The sequence below is a fragment of the Sceloporus occidentalis genome, unplaced genomic scaffold (genome assembly GCF_023333645.1).
Source record: "Sceloporus occidentalis isolate IW3139 unplaced genomic scaffold, rSceOcc1.0.p SCAF_15, whole genome shotgun sequence".
Taxonomy (NCBI): domain Eukaryota; kingdom Metazoa; phylum Chordata; class Lepidosauria; order Squamata; family Phrynosomatidae; genus Sceloporus; species Sceloporus occidentalis.
This window is the reverse complement of record NW_028316995.1, coordinates 6,391,856-6,414,896: the sequence shown is the minus strand read 5'-3', so window position 1 is coordinate 6,414,896 and position 23,041 is coordinate 6,391,856. Positions and strand designations below refer to the sequence as shown.

Here is a 23,041-nt window from a genome sequence, read left to right as displayed (position 1 = left end):
GTGTACATTAAGATCAGACAGGTACATGTCGTATAATCCGAGCTCCTGGAAGCGGCAGAAATCCGTCTACTTAAGGTTCATCACAGCTTTAGAACTGAACGTGATCACAACTTTAGAATCAAATGTCCCATGTGTCATTGTCACGTGATTTGTATGTTAAAGACACCTCCACACGAAGACACTGCGAATAAAAACAGAATGACTTCTTCAAACAAGATAATTTCTATAGGAAATAACTCGTTTTTCTATCTATACTAAAAACAGCTTTGTATCTTCTAAAGGACCGAGAAGCACAACATTTATACTGTTCCGGGTGTATTTACTGATGCTGGTACTCAAATGGACTCTCTAGCTAATCAGTAATATGTTATATGCAGAGCTGGCTACATATATGTAACACGGTGACATTACCTGCAGTCATCTCCTCCAGTGCTTATAACATACGTGTCATCATGTGAGAATCGCACGTTGGTCACGTGTGCTGAGTGACCAAAATATCGCTTGTGTTTGGCCTGTTAAACATAATAAAGACCCAAATTATTTAAAATTATAAGAGGATGGATCCTGTTTGTTGCATTTTACATTACAGTGGCTGCGGATATACTAATCATTTAGTACACATATAGTAGGTTATTAGATATCATGGTAGACCTCGGAGGAATCTATTATATGGGAGGTCTCCGGGAGATCTATGCTACCAGTCAGTGCCACAAATCCCTCTTCCTCTTGCATCGCCCCGTGGCTTCGCTCTACATCTCCCGCAGCCCTCATTCATCGCTACGGCAAAGCCGAGTTACGGAGCGAGGGAAGGGGATACTCAAAAGTCACACAGGTCCACTAGGATTTGGATCATGAATTCATGGAGGAGATGTAAATGGCGGCGAGACAGAAGCCTTCCCTAGTTCTACCAGTTATTGGAAAAAGTTAAGTCAGCTGGAGAGTAGATTCCACCCCTGTAAAGGGCAGAGGAGTAGAATAAAGACAGAAGGAAATACACGATTCAGATCAAAAATGTACACTTACAAACTTTTCAGTGCAAGGAAAATCAAAAAGTTTCACTAGGCCAAAGTCATCCCCAGTGACAACGTTCAGCCCAGCGTGGGATACACAGGCACAGTTGACATCAGCTTTCTCTGCATTACGAGGCCATATACCGATGACCTCATCTCCGAGAATACTGCAGAAAATAAACAAAAAGGAGGACCACACACATGATAAAGGGGCAGGCGGCACCGCTTACACAATAACTTCATATCTGTGTACACTGCGCACAAAGCAAGGTCCATGAAGATAGGAACCATTTGGACACCTAAAAAATTGGACTTTAAGAAGCAAAAGGTGAGGAGGGCCCTGCTTAATTAAGCTTATAGTCTATCTATCTATCTATCTATCTATCTATCTATCTATCTATCTATCTATCTATCTATCTATCACTGCCTTTAACTATAGGACTTATGGTTCTATATTGTACATTTCTTTAAGATAAAAAGTGGATCTAGTTAATTCACTTGCTCTTAAAACTGCTCCAGAAATAGTCAGGAAAGATCTTTTTGGATTACCTTGTCCAGGTGGCCCATGTGATCCTTTCTATTAGAGCTGGATCTATGATCTGTTTTCCTGACGGCACCTCATGGACCTGGCGTTTATAAGCACCAGTGGCTACCTGTAGACGCAAAACAGAATAACTGCGCGTGCCGGCTTCTAGCTCTCCTGCACAGACTTGCGCGGGTTCTGCACATGCGCATGCTTATATATCGGGCTCATAGGATGTTTGTGAATCATGAACAGCGACAAAGACATTTGGAAACAATAATTACTAAGCGCTCAGCAGATCACATCTGCCCACCAGAGTGACTGGTTCCCGATCTTCAATAGATTTATTTACTGCACATGAACATATCCCTGTCTCTGCACAAAAATGACACATTAAAAGCTAAACAAACAACAGCAAACAAAGTAAAACCTACCTGAATATATTGGCTGTCAGCAGAAAAATCCATTTGGATCACAAAGCTGGGGATGTCTTTGCAGTAGCCGATTCTGTTCAACGATGGCCCTTGCGTAATATCATAAAAATCAACTGTATTTTCAGCAGAACCGACCGCCAAAAATTTATTATCGGGGCTGATCCTGTCGATTAAGCAGATCATATTGTAATTGATAAGAAGTAATTTGCTATGTTTCTTTAGATACCCACGTAGCTATTACACACGAAACATGATCATGGAACAGTTTGGCTTTACACAATACTGACCGTATTAAATACAAATAGATAGATAGATAGATAGATAGATAGATAGATGGATAGATTGATGGATAGATTGATGGATGGATAGATAGATGGATAGATAGACAGACAGACAGACAGAGCTCTGAAAGGTGCATCAATTATCAGTACCTGATGTCCTGGATGGCTCCCTTGCGGTCTCGCTTTTTCCCCCATACCTTCAGGGAATTTACGAGCAGGATTACAAACTCTCCGTTCTTCATGCCGATGGTGACCATCTCCCCGTTGGGGCTGTAAGAGGCGCAGCAGGCGGCGTGGCCCAAACTCACTTTGTTCAGCAGCTTCTGCATAACACACGTGATTTTGCAACATGTAATGAGCTCATGTCACAGACAATACAGACAGGCGCGAAAAGACCCTTACGCCTGGCACGAAACCCACCTCTAGTGTCCGAGCCTAATTACTCTCAGTCCCTGCGCAGTCAATGGACACAAGTGATCCACAAAAATACACGCACTATAGCATTTTCTGAAGTCTCATAAACAACAGTGATAAAAGTGCCCCAGAACCACGTATATCAAAATTATACCAAAATGATATCTTTTGAACCAGAAATTTGCATCTGATTTTATCAATTGTAAGGGTTTCATTGCCTGCTCCGGACTGGCTTATATTATATACATTGTGTAATTTTTTCTGTTTTTTGATCATTTTAGAGCAGTTGGAAATTGCGTAACGAGGGTAAATTATAATGGAATATGCTCCCTGCGCTTGCCTTATCATTGAGGTCCCATATTCTCGCCGTCCCGTCGTTGCTTGCCGTGAGGAAGATGTCTTTGGCGGGGTGCGTTGCCAGTCCCCAGATCTCTCCTTCCACATGACTGTTTATAATAATATTGGAAGCAGCGTTTTTTTCTCCTACCTCAATGATTTCTCCATTTTTAGTTCCCGCCAGAACTTTGCCCTGTTAATAAACATTATATGTTATAGTGACATCACTGGGGTTTATTGTTTATCATTTATCATTTTATATCAGTTACTTTTCAATTTTTACACATGTTTACTTGTACATGTGTTTTAAGATTATAATTGGGGAGGGCCCCGGGGGGTGGCCCCATTGGCCCCTTGCTCCCCTCTGCCAGCTAACGCACATACTCTCTGGCACTTTTATTTACACACTGACGCCTTTACATACTCACTAAAATACACTTACGCTCACATGCTAATACACACTTACACCTGCCAACACAAACATACACATCCATGCTAACACACACATCCATGCTAACACACACATACACATCCATGCTAACACACACATACACATCCATGCTCACACAAACATACATACATACTCTTACCCTCTTACTCACTGACCTACTCACTGACCCACTCACCCCCTTACCCCACTTGCAGCTTTATCTCTGGCTTCTCACACACTGTGTAAGCAGCCTTGATTTTAACCACTTAACTCTGCTCACCAAGGTAAAACCTTCTCAGTTTTTGCTTAATGTATCTAAAACGACTTACCTTCCCTCTGCAGACTGAACGCACACAGTCCAAAGCCTGGCCTGTTTCTAGTTGAAACGCTCGGCACCGTTTCATCTCCTGGTCCCATAATTTGATAGCGCCACCTTCTTTTGTACTGAAGTTGTGGGAAGAATAAATCATTAGTGTATTGCTTGTGTCCCAATTATATCTGAAAATACAACGGACATTAGAATACAGAACACAACAGATATCAAGTTAATGTGGATTGAAATCAATGGGCACTGAGTCAGCAGTGAATCTTCTGAGCTGTTTTGTGATTGATAACTAGGAGAAGCACACACTCTACTGCCACTCGTGGGCTCACACAAGCTAGAACTGGGCAATTCAATATGGACATTTTCCCATTAAATGAAATAACTCTTTATATAGTTCAATCAAGTCTTCTAAGGAGGGTTTATCACCTGTGATATTTAATACACAGTCTACTCATACAGCACTCAATAAATGTCTAGTTGCTTTGTATGAGCCCCGTGCACACACGTATGGACATTCACAACACAGCAGAACCCACATGCTGGGGCATAACGGAGGATGAAGTGGCATCTGCCAAGCGGAAATTGCTCTTACACAGCAGAATTAGGAGTTTTTAGAAACTTGATCAGGGTGTACTCACGGCCTCTCTTTTCCTCCAGTTACAATGAGTCCATCTCGAAGAGTTGTGTACATTGTGAAGACTGGTCCTGAGTGAGCTTTTGCCACCAGGCGGATTAGGAAGTGATCTTTCCAGATGTACACGTCTCCGTTTATGGCACCGGTGAAAGTGAGGTTATTCTGCAATCAGAGAACGCACTTACTGGTGAGAAGAACATGTCTCTTAATGGTATCTGATAATTGTTGACCTTATTTGCATGTGCCTACCCAGAATCCCTTGTGGTTGTGGCAGCACCATGAGATTTCTGAGGGAAAAACAAGCCTTCTGGCTTGTCTGGTGTCTGTAGATGAGTGTTTAATAATACTTTTACTACCCCCTAAATTTTAGTGGAAGGGTTTTCTATCACCTTTACCCACCATAACTTATGTAATGGTATCTGTAAATATATTTAGAATGGCCCTCTATCAATGGCTTGTATTATCAGACAAGAAAGCCTTTCAGTCCCTTCATGCTTTTTATCGGGACAATATAGAGAAAGAAGTAGAATGAAATAAGATTTTGTAACCTCGGAAATGTATTCTTCGGATGTGAAATTCCACCTTCAACTATTCATTTATCTGAAATAGAAATGCCAAGGTGCGCTTAGGTGCAATAAAACTAAACGATGAGATACCTTAACTTTAGATATTCCTTGAAAAATATCTCTGCATGAACATTCAGCAATTTAAATAATTAAATGAGATATCCAATAGTGTAATATTATCACAAAAATTGTATTTATTGTGATAATATTACACTGTTGTATTTTTTAATATTGCTGAATGTTCAGGCGCAGAAGATATTTTATTTAAGGAAAATCTAAAGGTTAAGGTATCTCTTAGATGTTTAGATTCGTTGCACCTAAGCGCACTTTGGTATTTCAATTTTCTCTTTTTTACACTTGTGTGGTTATAGGAAGACACACTTGCCATTTCTTGCTACTAAGAGCAGAGTGAGGCATTGGGGTATATCTGTTTTTTCTTTTATATTCATTTATCTGACTTTAGGATGATGACAAGATAATGATATTAGTATCTCAATAAATTGTACTGACTAGATGATAAATCAGCTCTGGATGGGCAGGCTTCACAGTGACATACATATAGAACTACTGCTCCTGTCTCATCTAGAGACCATGTGAAGTATGAGAGTCCCGCACCAGTGCCTTTACTATCACTGATTCTTACTGCACAGATTTCACCATGCCACACGCTGGATGTGATCTAATGATATCAAGAAGTGTTGTGATGTCACATTCTTGTTCAACTGAACATTATCTTCTAGCGATATAATTTGTCATTTAATACACATCTGTGATATACAAGACGGATGAGGCTGCTCTACAAAAAAGTTATACAAGTTCACAGGGCCTCAAACTAACCCTTATTTTACATTAAAGTCCAATTGTTATTTCCCATGATGCCTCAATAAAGACTGCATTGGAGACACACAGCAAGATAGCAATGTAAATATAGTTGGGCAGAAAGACTGCAAATCCAACACCAATGGAAAATAATAGATGTAATGTTTATAAAAAAATTCTTTCTATATTTATTTCTTTCTATAGATATTTCTTTCTATAGATATTTAATATAGAGGACAGGAATGTTGGCAGAAATCACACTGTCTCCTCGCCTATAGAGGTTTGATCCTGGCAAGTTAATAGAGGAACCTGAATATATAAAACTTACAGCACCAAAGGCAATGGAAAGCATGGTCTGCATTTTGGCGTTGTCTACAGATCCAACAATCCCCTTTTTATAGAGCAAGGCGCTTCCAGCCAGGGACCAGAACTTTATGTGCTTAACGCCAACGGATACAAACTGCGTGTCTGAATCTGGACGGAACTGGGTAACAAATATTCTTTCCATGTGGCCTCCTTTACTGGCAACTTTGGCACCTGTCAAAAACATTACAAATCTCAGCAAAGAAATATTATGAGGTTAAAGCTGGATTACTAGCTGGAAACAGAACGCACAAGATGTATCCCTGTGATTTGTATGAGGAATGAACGCTGCATTAAAGCGAATGCACTAGTGGAATTTCAGTTTTAAATATTTTATATCCAATAGAATATAAATGAATGTGAAGCAGATTCTCTTAGCTTGTGAATGTGTCTCATTTCTACTTAACGGGGTGAGACATGTATACTTTCTACTGTTAAAGGTGCCGTTCCATTAATTGCACCCTGTAGAACGCTAAGTAGAACGTAAGGTCATTTAAGCAGCTTTTGGATCTTTCTTGGCTACAACCATCCGTTCCAGCTCTTCGTATGACCACTACGTGATCCCAGCAAAAGGTCTGAACAAGGCAAAATTTTACTTGGTCAAATAGTTATTTCTGGCAAAGGTTTGTATATTCTGCAGTAATAGAATTAGAAACTATGTTTCCTAACACTGTGGTTACATCATCTACAAAACCCAAGGCTACTGATTTTATTAAAAGACACAAAACCTATGAAATGCACTTTAATACATACAAGAATGAACATGTTAAGATCTTAATAAATACACAAAGGGTCACAATGCCATGGAATGTTACCGTGAACGATTTACTACCTGCCAGAAAGTGACTGAATGAGGAAAAATGGAATGAAAAGTAGGGCCTGGTTTAAAGCCGAGCAGAAGTGAGCAGGGATGGCCTTGCTATATAGACAAACTACGGGCTGCTCGGGGTGATGAGCTGGCTGGGGAGGCTAAAACCACATTTACCCCATAGGCAAACAAGGGAAGGGAAAAGGGTGCTCTGCAGACATGTGGGGGTTATGTATATAAAGTGATTTGGGTGCAGTTTGAAAAATTATCCCATTGCCATAGCAACCTACTAAACAATCAGTGAATTTTCTCCACTTAGAGATTTCTCTTCCATTACTAAGTTATTCTGTTTCAGTTGGTAATGTCTTAGCCCAGGGGCTCATACGATAATACAGGAGGTAGATAGATTAATGCCCTAGAACGACTTCTCTCACTGCTCCGGTTGGAACCTTCTAGACAAGCATGCCAGACAAATTATTTTTTAATTACCTTCCTGCCACCTCCAAACTGTTATAGTGTGTTCAGGATCAACTCCGACCGACACTAGGAGCTTCCCCGTGGCACTAAAGTTAATGTACCCAACTCCTTTGGCATGAAAGCACCGCAGAATGGACAGCGTCTGCTTACTCATGGCATCCCATATATGAATTGAAGGTGTGGCACCTGAAATAAAAGAAAACGGCATAAAACGGTAAAAAATACATTGTTACACTTTTTTTTTTTACAGTGCAGACATTGTACACATAACGCAAGAACACAAACGCATACTAATTACACACCCAAAGTGTACTACAAGGTACTAAACTACGAGCTCGCCAATAATAAACAGAAATACTGGAACTGACGGAACGCGTGAGAAGACACTGGGACGGCGTTACAGACGGGGACACGGCGGCCGTTATCTGCGCTCGCTACAGAGGGAGACACTGCAGTGACAGACATGGAGGGGTATGAGGAGCCTTACCTGAATACTCCGCACTTTCACCTGCATTGTGAGAGCAACGGCAAATGAGGAAGCATCAGGGCAAAATGACAACCAAAGAAATAATATCACTAATGCTGAGGCAAATGACATCAGCATCAGGGACCACCAAACGATACTGAATTATGGGTATGATTCCTCTTCTTTAAAGAAAGAAGACAGTTGTTAAATACGTGATGACACGGGGCTTAATGGGCTTCATGGGGCAGCTCAAACATCAAGGTGACAATCAATCTTCAGCCTTATTATTACTTCGCAAGATGAAATGTTGAGGAAAAACTAAACCTAGTATTTTTCTCAGGAAAGACTATTTTCCTCGGGGGAGATGTGGCCAAAAGTGGCACAACTAGCATGTCAATGAAATGTGTGTCCTATCACCCTTCTTTTCATGCCACATTTTCAAAGGCATCAAGCCATAGCTTACTGGAGGGGAGATTAGCGTACCGACCCTGACATCCAATACCTAGAAAATGCTTATTTTACTACGAAGACTCCGTACACTGCACAGAGCTTTAAAATGTAAGATTTGGTTAAAAATGGGCAGATCTGCTTTAATCTGCACATGTTGATGTATCAGTAAAACGCCAGGATTTCTGCAGTTATGTACAAACAGTATAATGATGTCATCACCACAATTCTAAAGACTTCTCAATTTCCAGAAACAATTTAAATCGCTTCACAGCACAAAATAACAATTTGGGCTGGTTTTTCCCTACTAAGAGAGCCTTACGCCTATCCTATACATACTATATAGACTGTATTAACCCCTACCACTCCGGCTGGAAGGCCATTTTATGTTCACTTCATGAAATCTAACAAAAGCATCACTACAATTTTTTTTGTGGGAAAATTACAATTCCGTTTGCTGCAGAATTAAGCCCAATGTGATTTAGGTTTTTAAATGCTATATCTTACATAAAATGAAAAAACAAACATGGATGCAGCCGTATAAATGTGTAATGCTTGGCTCGCTTCCATCAATTAACCTTTAAGTGATGGCGTCACAATGCGATATGTGTAACCCATTGTACAGCGCTACGGAGTTTGATGGCGCTATATAAAACAATGAATAATAATAATGTGTGCATGGGGGGTAGCTTAGTGTATATGTGGAGAGGAATGTATATAGAAAAATGCTATACACACAGTAACCGGGCCGTGCGACAAACCGAATGCATGTATACTACCCGATGAACATGGCTGGCCAGCCATATACATGACCCAGGCGTCTTCCAACAAACAAATAAATTCAGATATAATTAACCCGTGGGAGCCGGCCATGTCTACAAAGTTTGTTCACTGGTTTCAAAAGGAGGCCCATAAGATTTGGAGACGTCTTGTTCTGCTGCTTTGCATTTCTTGGTAAATATACATTATGAATGAAACCCGGATCAAACGTTTGGCTTATTTATGCGTGTTTCTAAAAGTAATGTTTTCATAAAGTAACGTAATGCCCATGTCTGTGTGGGGACTCGGACGGATGGTAATAAGGAGCCGTACTCTGGCACTGGTGCCGTTGCGTGCCATTCGGATCTTACCAATTTGCCCGGTTGCGACTATATTCTTGTATTTCGGATGCTGATTCACAGTCAGACACAGTATGTCGTCGGTGTGCTCCAAGTAGAAGCTCTGGCTTCCTAATTAAAACATAAATATACGAATGTGGATTTTTAGCGGTAATAGGAACTGCGCTCGGTGAATGACAGACTGGATTGGGGTCACGCTGTATCTGCAGGTATGATTAAATGATTACATATCACTACTTGGTACTACTGTATCTAAATACATACAGCAAATGCAGAGAGAGGGACATTTAACTAAAAACATTTTCGGCATATAGTTATACATATAACTGCCTTTTATTTTTTCTCTGTAAATAGTGCATTATCGCCACACAAGCCTCACCTTAGTAACCCTTATAACCACTATGCAGATCATAATAATAAATAATATGCAGATAATAAAGGACCCACCGGTAGAAAGGTTTTGCACTATTCCAGCCGCTGCAGTGTGAAAAACAATATCGGTGCCGTCATTGAGGTAATGGAGGTTGTCGCGACAATCAAATCCCCTATAGCCAAAAACATGGTCCAAGGAGAGCTCCTGCAAGAAGACCAAGAGGATGCAGAGAACGCAATCTATCAACCACAAGTTACCAAGAGATAAGCCAGCTACAAAAATAAATGACAATCTCCATAACTGAGTATCAGTGTTGGCGTGATGGGTTATATTACTATTTATTAAAAGTTCGTACACCTTATGCAGACTGGACAATGACTTTGGTATAAGGCAGCAGTAGCTCCAGGAACTGAAAATCCCTGATGCAGATGGCTGAAAACCATTCTAAGCATGAATGACCCAGCCGTATATCATTCACTCACCTCAACCACTTTCTTTTTTTTAGTGATGTTGTTTTTCTGCAGTTTTTCAGGTTGAGGAGTAGCTCTGCTAACCGACGGCCTACAACAGAAATAAATAAGGACATTTTAGACCTCGCAACTAAACGTAAGCTACCCTTGTATACCAAAGGACCATGATCTGCATACTGACATGAAAAGTCCCGTGATGGGATAATACCAGTGCGGGTTACATTTTTTTGGAATAGGGTTATCACGAATGTGACATAAACTGATCCCCACGTCTATAACTTCTAACCCTAAAACCCATTTAAGTGTGGATCGCACATAATCACAGATCCGCCAGTAAAGGGGTCTTTAAATCCTGAGAATGTTCCCAGGTATAACCTATACTATATAACATTATACGGTGTAACTGTATATCACAAGATATATCATTATTCTACAGCACCTAGAAATATGTGCACAGAAAAAGTGATTTAACATGTCACAAATCTACGCAGTAACACTAGTCACAATATTTAAAGTTACCTTGATCCCCTTGTTTAGCAGCAAATAAAGCCAAGTGGAAAAAAACTTAGTAAAATTCTGCTGAGAGAATCTGAGCATGCATTTCATGCGCAAGCAAGGGCTGAACAATCTTGGATTTGCTCTACAAACCACACAAACGCATGCCAGCAATTGTCAGGACGCACAGAAAAGATTGCGGCGGTCTGCGGGGTAAGAAGACTCATACTACGTCATATCAATGCTGAGCGAATTCTACTCAATGGAAAACTCAAGGAGCGGGGAGAACACACCGTGGGACCGTTATACCGCAATCGCTCTTACACCAGTTTAACCATGGCGGAAAAGTGGTTGTTTATGAGAAGTTTGGTCTTGGACAATGACAGAATGTGCAGATCTGGTAGATGACGACGTCAAATTTATTAGAAATGCTAAGTTTAGTTACTTAGAATAATTGTGTCGGCATTCCCTATACTATAAGCACGTCCATGGGATTAATAATCACGGTAATGGATCGCTCCCGGCTTGGTATACTGGTCCCAGTGTGTAGTCTGTTTTCCACGCAAACAGAAACAAAGGCCAAACACCTGCAAATAAAGCGTCCTATTCTGATAGAACTGTCTAGTAATCTACAAATGATCAGTTTATAAGCACCCCTGGCGTAAGAGCTTACAATCTAGTGGCCACTCAATTAATAGAATCTTTTGGCTTACTATTTTAGAGGAAACAATTGATGGAAATGTATATCTTCTGAGATCCAGAACTCTCATACAGACTTCCACATAATTTTTTTTGGTAATAAACAGAATTTTCTATAAGTCCAAATTTGCCCCAGGGGACTCTTTTCATGGTACTTGTGCATTTTACAACTCTCAGCCACACCACATGCTATTAGGGCATGATGAGAGTTGTAGTCTCACTGAATTGAAGTGAAGTGAATTAGCTACAATCGGCCGCATAGTGATTTAACGCATCCCTCATCTGCTTTGTATGCGGTAACATTATCCACAATGCGTAACGTGAAGCCTCTTAATGCATTATCATCCCCAGCGTCTTCAATTTAGTCCCGATCCTATCATTATTTTATAATTATAATACTAAAGAAATACAAAAATTAAACTATATATATATACAGAGTATATGAGCTCAGTCCCGTGAAAAATTAGATAGGATTCACCAAAATGGGGGTACTTTGCCATAGTGGGGGGCTGAGCAATATATGGCCATATAGTGTGACGGAATCCCCAATATTTATGCCTTAGTGTTTTTTAAATGGTATTTGCTGGGTATGCGCTATGTTTTGTGTGCTTATTGGTCATTATTATTATAGCAGCAACGCAGAAATCAGATTTTTATGCCTTTTAGGTTTGGCACTCCCCTAGTTTGTATATTTTTTGTACTGTGCATATATACAGAGTAGCATTTAGATTTTTGAAGGTTTTAAAATAATATATGTTAAAAGTAGTGTAGCGCTGTTGTGTGTTAAATGTATGGAATATTATTTAATATATACAGAATATTATATATTATTATATAAATGTATTAAATATTTAATATAAAGTGTTAAAAGAAACACTGACTTTTATAACAGTACAGAACAGGCAATCTAAAAGGTGAATAGGGGCGAGTATCCTTCACAACTATTTTGTAATAGATAAAAAAGCACAAAAACAACAACAAAAAATGAACTTGGAAAATAAACAGGGCTCAATAGGCCCTGTTACTACCCTGTGGGATCCTAGAGTGACATGGTGATCATCTATACGCTGATACATGTCATGGTAACCTTACTAGCCTGAACCCTAAATGTAATTATTGGTAGCAAACTAAAGAACTGTAAGAGTCATCGCAGACACGTAACATTACAGGGTTAATTCTGAGGTTGGAACCCATACTGGCGCTCACCCTATAAACAACCAACGTGTGGCATCCAGCCAGATGGTTGTAATGGAAGGTGACCGGGTTACCAGGCCTGATGGTGCCACCACTTCAGAAGGAACACCGTTTGGTAAACATATAAGGTCTCTCATTTTCTACGAGTGCGGTTATTCTGGTTATTCTGTTAAAGGGTTTTTAGAAGCCAGGGAACTTGAACGAGAAAAACCTGATATTTATTGAGAACCTCATTTGGCAAGGATATTTTCAATAGATTCCCAACGCAAGCTGCTGGCAAGATGTGCACTGTATGATTGATAACAACCCTGTTCCCTAAGCATGTAATAAAATGTGCAGGTCAAATTACAAGCCAGCAAACATCATAATATGTATCATAGCACATTACAGCCAGAAGGCTACACAATCTGTACGGCTATATATATATGGCTATAGAAATATGGGGCAAGCAGTCAAAAAACCACATTGGGGTGAGTGCAGAAATGTGTCTTATGTGGTACACATATGGTGGGGAGGTGATGGTGAACATACGCTACATAGACAAAGGGGCTTATTAACTAAATCGAGAGTTGACGAGAGTAGCGGTTTCAGTTCCTTGACTTCGCTATAGCATATGGAGGTGAATGTCCAATAAGCTCCTGTTGCAGCCTGGCTGGCCCTGTATAATGCATAGATAAATTAGTGAGATTTATTCACCATACACGGCCAGCCCAAACCTTCTTGCTGGAGACACCTACCGGTGTTGGCCCTTCATGATGAACAGTGATATGAGAGAAAATCCCTATGTCAACTCTCCCTTTAGTGAATAAACCACACAGACCAGGGAAGGATTTAAATCTGAGAAGCCCCTCTACCAAAATATTAATTAACCTCCTTCTCTACTGCCATGAAACAAACAACTAAGTCATCATAGGAGTAGTAACTGGAGAAAAGGAACCCGTAGGACCCTATGGACGGGATCTATAGAAATGATTAAACTGTTACTGCAATAATAAACATGACTATACAGATCTCAATGTAATGACCACATTTGTTATATTGAGTATGAAAATATACAAGATAGTGCTAAAGTTTACACTAATATTACATTTTATATAAAAAATGGAATTTGGGGGCAAATTGTTACAATATAAAGCCATTTTCCTGCAAATTCTGTCAAACATTTACACTTTTCCCCAATACTATTCTTCATAAATATGACCCATGGAACCTAAAACTCTGATTTTTAAGATACATCCACATGATCATATAACACTGGGTATAATATAAAACATTACTATTCAATACTTACTTGACAATTCCCTGCCTCCAAAGGAAAGCAAATTAAAACACAATACAAATATTAACCGTTTCTTCCTAGTCTACAAAGCTCCAGACAACATACACAAACACATCAAACAGGAGAAGACTTGTTAACCTTGGCTCATTTCTGCAAACAAACAAATATGGCTACTATCACATTGGATGATACAAATGTTGTGTATATATAACCTGTGTGTGTAGCATGTTTATAGCCTATTGCAGTTGTTGTCGTCTTCTCTTGCTTGGCGTTTGGTATCATCTCATTTTTGCATTCATATTTCCTTTCCTAAAGCATTTTTTTCACTGTTTTAGGAAAAATTATTTTCATTATAATACCTTTTGTCTCTACCCATTTCTATGAATGGCAATTATTAAGTGAATATCAAAGTTGATTGACCCATGTGAACATGGCGCTGGGAATCGGAGAGTACTTGTTTCTTGCACCATTGGGTTAGAGATTTTTAATTTTTAGGACTAAAAACCTTCTGAACTAACAAAAAACCCCAACTTGTCTATGATCTTCTAAGAATAAATTTTAAAAAATGCACCCTCTCTGCGCTTCTCTTTCTCTGCAAATCTGTCTGCAATATTCTGGCCTCTTGGAGTACTTCTGGAAAAGGGGCGGAGCCACGGTGTGCACCATGAAGATAGCCTCTCCCCCTGATCCTCCAATCAGGGAATAGGGTGTGCACGGAGGCTCCACCCTTTTGTGCATTAAAAATGCTGATACTAGGGAGAAGCGGATGAAGAAAGAAGACAGAAGAACAAGAAGACGCTAAAGAGAAGAAGCAGAGACAGGGACACAGAAGCGGTCGGAAGAGAACGCAGGGAGACACTGACAGAGAGAGCAACAAAAACAAGAACAGTGGGTTTGATTTTTTTCAATAGTGTAATTTTATATTCAGGCCTTTTCTTTTTTCTCTCGTTAAAATCCAAAGTTTGGGGGGGGTCTTCTTATAATGAGGGTAGTCTTATAATTGAAGAAGTCCTGTATATGTGATCAAACCATTAGGAAAAATAGACGTGGAGGAGTACTTGCAGAGTGGAAAGTAAATGAGGTTGGCAGTGCGCTCCATCCCAACCAGCTCCAAATCCGGGAGACGTGCTTAACAATAACGTGTGCCATGGTGCAGATAAACGCAGCAGCAATCGTCTACTTTCAGAAAACATTTTCTCGCTGAAATCAACCTAACCCAAAGTTGTCCCCTTTCTACCTCCTGTGCTGTTTCTATTCTGTAAATTTCTTGATCCTATGGATTCTTGTTTCTTCCTCACCCTTATTAGCCCTCTCAAAATTAGCTAGCCTACTATGAAGATTTAGTTTTGGAGATGCTATAATCATTGGTATAGGAGGAAGACGTCTGTACAGCGAGTGTCCTACTGCATCATACTATTCTGTTACTGTAACACTAAACACAGTAAGCAAGAAAGCATCAAGGACCAGTGTGGGTTCCTTAAATAATCAAAATGCTTCACTGCCTTCCCTTTCCACCAGATCATAAGCACTTTATATATTTTCATGTTTTGTTAGTTTACCAGGTTACAATTTCATGCAACTCGGACTACAAAAATGATTAAAGGAATGGAAAAGTTCAGCTATGAAGAAAGGCTGTCCTAATTGGGATGTCTTTGCCACAAGGTGTCTTCGTGGGGATATGATAAACATTTACAAGTATGTTCAAGGTCAATACAAAGGTCTTTTTGGATCTTCATAAATCGTACCTTCCAGACAACTCGTGGGCATCCCTTCAGATTGAAAGAAAGGAGCTTTACTGTTAGGGCGGTTAAAATCTGGAATCGAAGTTGTTTTGGCCAACTGAATCAATAAATTCACAAAATGTTTGGATGTTTTTCTAGAAATGACTACAGGGTTATCATGAGTAAGTGGATCCGGTAATGCTGATCCAGAGTGAGTCTGACTGCCTTGGAGTCAAGGATTTGTTTCCCTTTTAGATGACATTACTGTCATTGCCTTCGTCTGGATCAACTAATATGGGTTTCTGGAATGGTCCAACCTGATGGACTATATGCATCTTTTCAAATTATTTATCTAACTATATAACTAATGCCAACATAATTTTGATTTTACTTCAAAAAGGGAAGTGAACAGACTGGGAAATCTGAATTTGGACAAAACAATGAATCCATGATTGTTTCATGTGTTCTAATACACTGACTACACACATGTAACTTTCTCCATGTACAAAGCAGGCCTTACATTATGTCAAATAACATCACTTTATCATAGCCTCTAATCTGACATTATGACTGATTGTATATCTTAAAACATATTATAGCAGTTATATTAATTCTTATCAGTATTATTGCTAAGTAGATATCCCAAGTATATCATCGAATAGTCAACATAAATAAAAATGATTTTTATATTATCACCAACATTGCATTCAACTGGTTTTAATATATAAATCTATTAGCCATCTGTATAATGCAACATTTGCTGATTCTCAATTATTTATTAAAATCTATATTGCCATATTCAGCCACAGTATTTAAAGATACCCAGTCTTAATCAGGGTCAGGTCATCATGTGGATTAGAAATCCGGAGTACACAGAAAAAAGGCTTGTGTTTCAGGTACTGTGAACGAAGAATCCCATGTGCCCCAAGTGTTACTATTTATTAGATTTCACATTGGTGGGACTGCAGCATTAATCCACATAATAACCCGCAGAAGCTGAAAGACCAGCTACGCTTTTCGGAATGGTGGTACTTAAGGAGGCACTCCACTTGTTTAATCATAAAGTGAAAATAAAAAAGCAAGAACTCAATGTATGAAGAAGAGCAGCTGGTGGGTTAGCGGAAGGGGATGGTGGTTATGCATGTACTGGTGAAATGCAACATCTTGCAGTTATATTGCATTCTAGAATTCAAAGCCTTTGCATCTTCCCCGATGCCACGTGCAAGGAAGCATATGATTCACAAGGGTGAACCCATGCACAATACTTACCTTTTCAGAAATTGCATGATCATAGAGATTAGAGATGAGCAGGGGTCAAAATAGTCGCAAACAGCAAAATTATCACCTGATTTTGGCAGGTTACATTGGTATCTGAACCTAATGCCCATAGAAAGGACAGAAAAATAGGAGGGAGAAGACAGAAAAAGAGAGAAAAAGACACGATATAGAGGGAGACAGAAGAAAGAAGTGCACATCTTCTCTTCTGTTTTTTTATTTCATTTACTCAGTTGAACTTTGAATTTTCACTGCCTGAAAGCTTTATGATGCAAAATGAAATACAAGATACGAAGAGGCAGCATTTATGATTTGCATCTATATGGTCAAATTCCCATGTAACATGATGCATGGAACGTAAATGTGCACTTTGAAAAGTGATGGAAAGAAAATTGTAATACTTTGTACATATGTCAAAGTCTAAAATATTGTAAGTAACATGGATGATAGAAAACATTTTCAGTGTGTGAATGCAATATTGTGTAATGTTTATGTGTATAATGGGAATGAAGGGAAGGCACGTTGATGATGTACGTAACCGTTATTTGTATTTCAGACATATTTATATTAGATCATAACTATTTGTTACACAGACTGGAGGACAGATAAAATAAAAGTGTCCGTAACTATGTGATAAATAGTTTGGCACCGATTACAAATCAGAGGTGTTAAATTAAATAAAATATTTTTAAAGAGTAAAATCATGACATTATGCTGAATGTCGATGTCCATCGATGTGATATAAAGCTGTGTCCAACTATGTGTCATTATACATGTCATCTGTATGTAATTGCAATGTTTTAGAGCACTTAAAACATATAAATTCTGTTTGTACAATGTACCTTTCCTCCACAGATGCCTCCTTTTGCTGCTGATGAGGTTTTGTACCTTCCATTTCTCTGATGCTTACTGCGTAGATTTTTGTGGTATAATCAATAGCCTTTTCTCTTGCAACATCACTATCGTAACCTATATATATAAAACATAAATATATTATAAGCCGTTTCAAAAGGTATTCATCATGCAAAGTAAAACAGACATCCAGCCTCATCAAGCCGATGGCCCTCTGTGATAAATCCAAACGAAGTGTGCGCAGGCACAAAATGCATAAGGCTACGCTGCTAGGAATTGTCATTCTATGTTAGGGACACGGAAAAAACAACAAATAATAACACCTCCAGGGCATGACACTCTTTTCTTCCTATGAAAAGTATATGTGTAGTATAAATCCTCATTCTTCTTACCTCCATCTTCTTCCGCATCTGTGTCTGATTCCTCACTATCTACAGGTTTACTCTCCAAGCTGCCAAAAGCTTCTCGTGTCCAGATCATCAGAGCAGTGTCTGCCCCGCCAACAGTAACCAGAGTAGAATCGTCATACAGCCACCTGACGTTGGTCACGTGTGCACTGTGCCCAACATACTTCTTGAACCTTGCATCCCGGCCCTGTAACGTGAATTTACTAGTTAGCCAGAACGACACCCCGAAGACTCTGTGCTGAGATATAATAAATTGTAGAAATATGTATTTACCATGGAGTGCTAGGAAAAACTTTAGACCTCAACTCAATTACTTAATGAATACGACCAATAGCCTTGACATGGACCCTTTTTAGAGGAATGTTATAGTAAAGAAAAATCAAGATTTTAGAGAAATAAGTGACCTTTGAGGCATAGACATCATTGTTTCTTCCAAATGTTGCCTTATCTTGAAACTGGTCATGGCTTAAAGTATAGAGCCGAAGTGCCCCTTCCAGCCTCTCAGTCTCTCAAGGTATGGAGAGGGAGGGAGGGTGATGGAGGGGGGGGCAATGGACATGCACCAGGTGTGCTTATATATGGTGTATATATCTATATATAACACTGACAGGACAGTTTATTACCTTTACAGGATAGGTAAATAACTTCACAAATCCAAAATCATCTCCTGTGGCTAGAGATCTCCTGTCTTTGGTGAGGGAGGCTGCGTTCACATCAGTCACATCGCTGTGTGCTGGCCAGATTCCTTCACATGTGGGGCCAAGAACACAGGTCCACGTGTGCCACTCTATCCTCTCCATCTGGGGACACATAGATCATGATACGTACTATTGGAAATAAGCGCGTTATAATGTCAAGTGTTTGTTTTACTTAGCAAAAAGCCAGCGGTACATGCCCCTCTTTTATCTTTTAAAACTAGGTTTTGATATTAGAAATGTATCATATTTTCACAATTACCTAGCGCTCAATCAATCTAGTACTGATGCGTGACAATTTTTTACTAGAAGAGTAAGTGTACCTCTGCAGCTTTGATTACATATCTTTTTCCTCTTGGAGCTTCAAAAAATAATTGTTCTTTGGCACCAGAATTAACCTGCAGCAGTTTTCCTTGAACAAAAAGAAAAACAAATCATATAAATACACTGACCAGTTCATAGACCTTCACATCTCACATCAGACCTTCACCCCTTGTGCGATTTACTTCCTTCCGCAGGGTCCCGTATGACTCCTGTGGCACCTTTGTGTCACGTGCCGGGACCTACGCTTTAAAAGCCCTTGGCCGGCTAGGCACAGACCTCCATAGTGTAAGTGGAAGATCTCTGATCTCCCAATGTGCCTACTAAGCAGAAGCCCACTGTGAAGCCTGGGTGTCCAATAGGGCAATCTGCCCCTGGACTCCTGTCCCTATGCTAAGACACACTACTGCCCATGGATGTAAAACAGTTTTATAGTATGGCATCGGGAATCTCTGATGTTGGGCTGTAATTCCATCTGGCGCAAGCCAAAGAATAGGAATTGCACACTTTGAAGATAGAAGTTAGCGCCCCAGAATTAGGACACTTGTTCCTTAATGCGCAGTTGATAATAACTAGGAGGATATATTACCCCTTGAGTCCCAGTCAATGTGGGTGATATAACTTGATGCGCCTTTGCAGATGCCGACTCGCTTGCTGGTTAGCACGTTGTAAAAATCTACAAAGTTATCATGGGAAGCCACAGCCATATATTTTCCAGCATCTGCAAAATATATTAAAAAAAGGCTGAGACAACACCTTAGGAAAAAACAGTTTGATTATCATTCATTATCATATTAGCACCATTTACCAATTACAATACTTAAGATCAAGAATGACTTTTCTGTGTCTGCTGAGAAAGCAAGATATTGCCCATCAAACAGCGCAAACAGCATGGTCCCCGCAGGCGGCACGGGACTAAATCCAACCTTTTCTAAGAGATACACAAATGTCTAAGCTGAGGGAGCCTTTTTTATTGATTGATGGAATGATGATGAATACCGTCTGAGGAAGGGAAGAAGCTTCTGGCTCGATATGCTATGGGGTGGCTCTGCGCTGAAGCTCACGGACCACAGTAAATCATCACATCCAAGAGGTTACACTTTAATTTGTCAAACATGGCACTATAAGAATTGCTTGGGGTTTATGGCTCACACGTGACATTAATTATATTAAAGATTCAGATAGCCATGTAAAAAGAGGCGGATGGGTGTTGTGGGTCACAGGCACAAGAATAAACAGGATCGCCTCTTTGTTGATCATATAATTCATCAAAGTATGAATAAAAATGGAAAATGGTAACTGTTTTTTTGGACCTTGGAAAAGACCATCTGCCCTGTAAAGTCTGCAGTACCTGGTGAAAATTTGATGTCAGATATCATTTCCTTCCGGTGATGGAAAGATACCATATCTTCTAGGGTGTCTGCGTTCACCACTAGGAAACTTCCATCGTTCAGACCGACAGCCAAGACTTTCCCATCTGGAGAAAAGGCACAGCATCGACCACCTAAAACATAGCAAAAGCATGACACATACATGTGAACACTGCACAATAATGTGTCTATACATGCTACACATGCTATTTAAACTGCTTTTGGTTGTGTTGGGTTCCACTGGCGAGAATGCAATGCAGTATCAAGTGTTCATCTTTAACAATAAATAAGAATAGGATGTGTTCTGATGAGATGCAATTAGATGAGGTTAGGATACATGTGACCAAAACTGGGAAAATTAAACTTTTTTTTATTTCACATTTCTTAAAAAAACAAACTATAATAGTATGTGGCAAACATCGTAATCACTAGGTTTCTCATGTATGTTGGTGCTGTGGTCATGCAACTTCCATTAAATATATATATATATATATATATATATATATATATATATATATATATATCCTCCAGAATGGACATTTCTTCCTGTCCATTCACTGCCATAGTGTAGGCAATACCCTCACTCCCCGGAGACTCACCCTTTCTGAGTTTGCGCACGGCCAGCATGCGGTGTTGGGAGGATAGCTCCCAGATCCGGAGAGTCTTATCATCGCTTACTGTGGCACATAAAGGCAGCACGGGATGAGTTGCCAGACCCCAGACTTCTCCCTCAATGTGTCCCTGTTGTAAAGACATTTAGCATTACCCCATGTGGACTCCACTATTACACAGAGCAGTATAGATACATTCAATGCAGGAGGCCTTCAGTTTTTGAAGGACAGAAATGTAAGCAGCTCCATGTTATTATTCTGCTCATCAACCCCAACAAAAGGGTGATTAACCACAAAGATACTTAGGTTACTGGTAAGGGCAGGCAGCAAAAGGCACGGTGATATTCTGCTTAATGCCCCATAGGCAACAATAATGTCCACATATAGACACGTCCTCCCTATCCATGCCCTTGGTCCATGTCAGCACAACATGCAAGGCCCTGTGATCCTGCTGCACCCTCAATGTTATGAAATAAAGCTGTGAAGACACATGGTTGGTGGGATGTGGACCAGTTCAATGATCTGGCGAGCGGACAGACCAAGGGACAAAATGCTTATCTCTCCAAGCCCTGATATTTATGACACTGTGGATGTGGTACATGCAGGGAAAATTATCTAACGTGTATTTTCTGCACTGGACCCAGCAGGGTCTCCTCTGAGTTGGCGCTCAAGGCCAGGGCCTGGTTCTGTTGGTAAAATCCAGCACTGATGGTGACCCCGACTTCTTCCTAAGGAGGGATGCTGGGCCTTATCTCTGTGGTGGCCACATCCCTGGCAGCTTCCGTTCCCAGCCCTGACATTTCACGATGCATCACATTACATTATAATGACATTGTAAAGTTTCCTCCTATTGAACATTAGCCAGAACATGCTCCCAGTAATCCGGTTAGCCTTTACCTAATTGCATTATTGTGGCTGCTGTTTGTAAATGAGGCTTTTATATCAGACTAAAGCCATAGTTAATAATTCAGTTTGGAGATACTAATAATTTCCAGTAAGGTTTTTATAATAGCATTTTTTCAGTTTGTATGTTGTTGTTTTTTTCCCCAAATGAAACTTTTTAGCCATATCTGAAAAGAAACAGATTACGTGGTCAACATGCTGTCCATCCCCATATAACACAGCAATCAATCAATAAATGTTTCAAGATTATTCTCACAAAGCTTTAATCAGCTCAAGGCCTTAATTTGGTTTATAAAAATTAACATTTACAAAATGTAAATGTCAAAAAGTTTCTTCCAAAGCCCATTGTACTATTAACAATGAAAACAGTCTCACCTGGACAAGCAGGGTGATCGGCCCACTTTTATCGATTTCAAGTACCTCTCCATTTTTAGTTCCTACAAGAATGTGTCCATGTCCCAAAGCAATAGCGCGGATGGAAGGATTGTCTTCTAAGAGCAAACCTGACAAAATGTGTGAATATAACAACAACATGTCACATTTGTATTGTGTATTAGGGCTCCAAGACAGTCTTTAGCTGAGAAGCTGAGGTCAGTTCAATGAGGATTATCTAATACATTCTCTGGCCGTAAATTCTCCCGATTCGCCTTACAAAAGCTGTGTAAATCAACAATTAAAGGAGGACATCATTAATGAGGATGAATAATCATGGAGAAGTTAAGACTGCTGCTCCCATAGTATAAACACAAAGTGGATTTCCCATACCTGCATAATGCATAATTTAATATATTAATATTGTCACATATGTTTATTTATGGTATAGAAATGCCACATTTAGAATTTGTGAAACATGATCTATCCAATGGAAAGCTTGTCTGGGTTCCCTTTCTGGAAAAAGCATCCAGTGGCTTTGTAGACCAGAACG

The 23,041-nt window shown here is 39.7% G+C and overlaps 1 protein-coding gene across 3 annotated transcripts in view; it reads right to left on the bottom strand.

The window, feature by feature from the left end:
• Nucleotides 1–156: 156 nt before the first annotated feature.
• The window catches only part of LOC149303185 (echinoderm microtubule-associated protein-like 6), a 54,009-nt gene continuing 31,124 nt past the window's right edge, over nt 157–23,041 (bottom strand). The window contains exons 20-43 of one of the 3 annotated variants that reach the window (XM_089481495.1): nt 22,492–22,619; nt 21,202–21,343; nt 20,584–20,736; nt 19,822–19,953; nt 19,235–19,323; nt 18,840–19,016; nt 18,202–18,403; nt 17,800–17,926; nt 13,974–13,988; nt 10,307–10,385; nt 9,899–10,028; nt 9,464–9,562; nt 7,908–7,928; nt 7,433–7,606; nt 6,101–6,309; nt 4,392–4,549; nt 3,758–3,872; nt 3,003–3,191; nt 2,399–2,571; nt 1,968–2,130; nt 1,560–1,663; nt 1,024–1,177; nt 412–512; nt 157–181 (exon numbers count right to left, since the gene is read on the bottom strand). In XM_089481495.1, coding sequence (XP_089337621.1) covers nt 157–181; nt 412–512; nt 1,024–1,177; nt 1,560–1,663; nt 1,968–2,130; nt 2,399–2,571; nt 3,003–3,191; nt 3,758–3,872; nt 4,392–4,549; nt 6,101–6,309; nt 7,433–7,606; nt 7,908–7,928; nt 9,464–9,562; nt 9,899–10,028; nt 10,307–10,385; nt 13,974–13,988; nt 17,800–17,926; nt 18,202–18,403; nt 18,840–19,016; nt 19,235–19,323; nt 19,822–19,953; nt 20,584–20,736; nt 21,202–21,343; nt 22,492–22,619 — 3,059 coding nt within the window. The remainder of the gene's footprint in view (nt 182–411; nt 513–1,023; nt 1,178–1,559; nt 1,664–1,967; nt 2,131–2,398; nt 2,572–3,002; nt 3,192–3,757; nt 3,873–4,391; nt 4,550–6,100; nt 6,310–7,432; nt 7,607–7,907; nt 7,929–9,463; nt 9,563–9,898; nt 10,029–10,306; nt 10,386–13,973; nt 13,989–17,799; nt 17,927–18,201; nt 18,404–18,839; nt 19,017–19,234; nt 19,324–19,821; nt 19,954–20,583; nt 20,737–21,201; nt 21,344–22,491; nt 22,620–23,041) is intronic. The other 2 variants (XM_089481496.1, XM_089481497.1) reach the window with 2 other exon arrangements.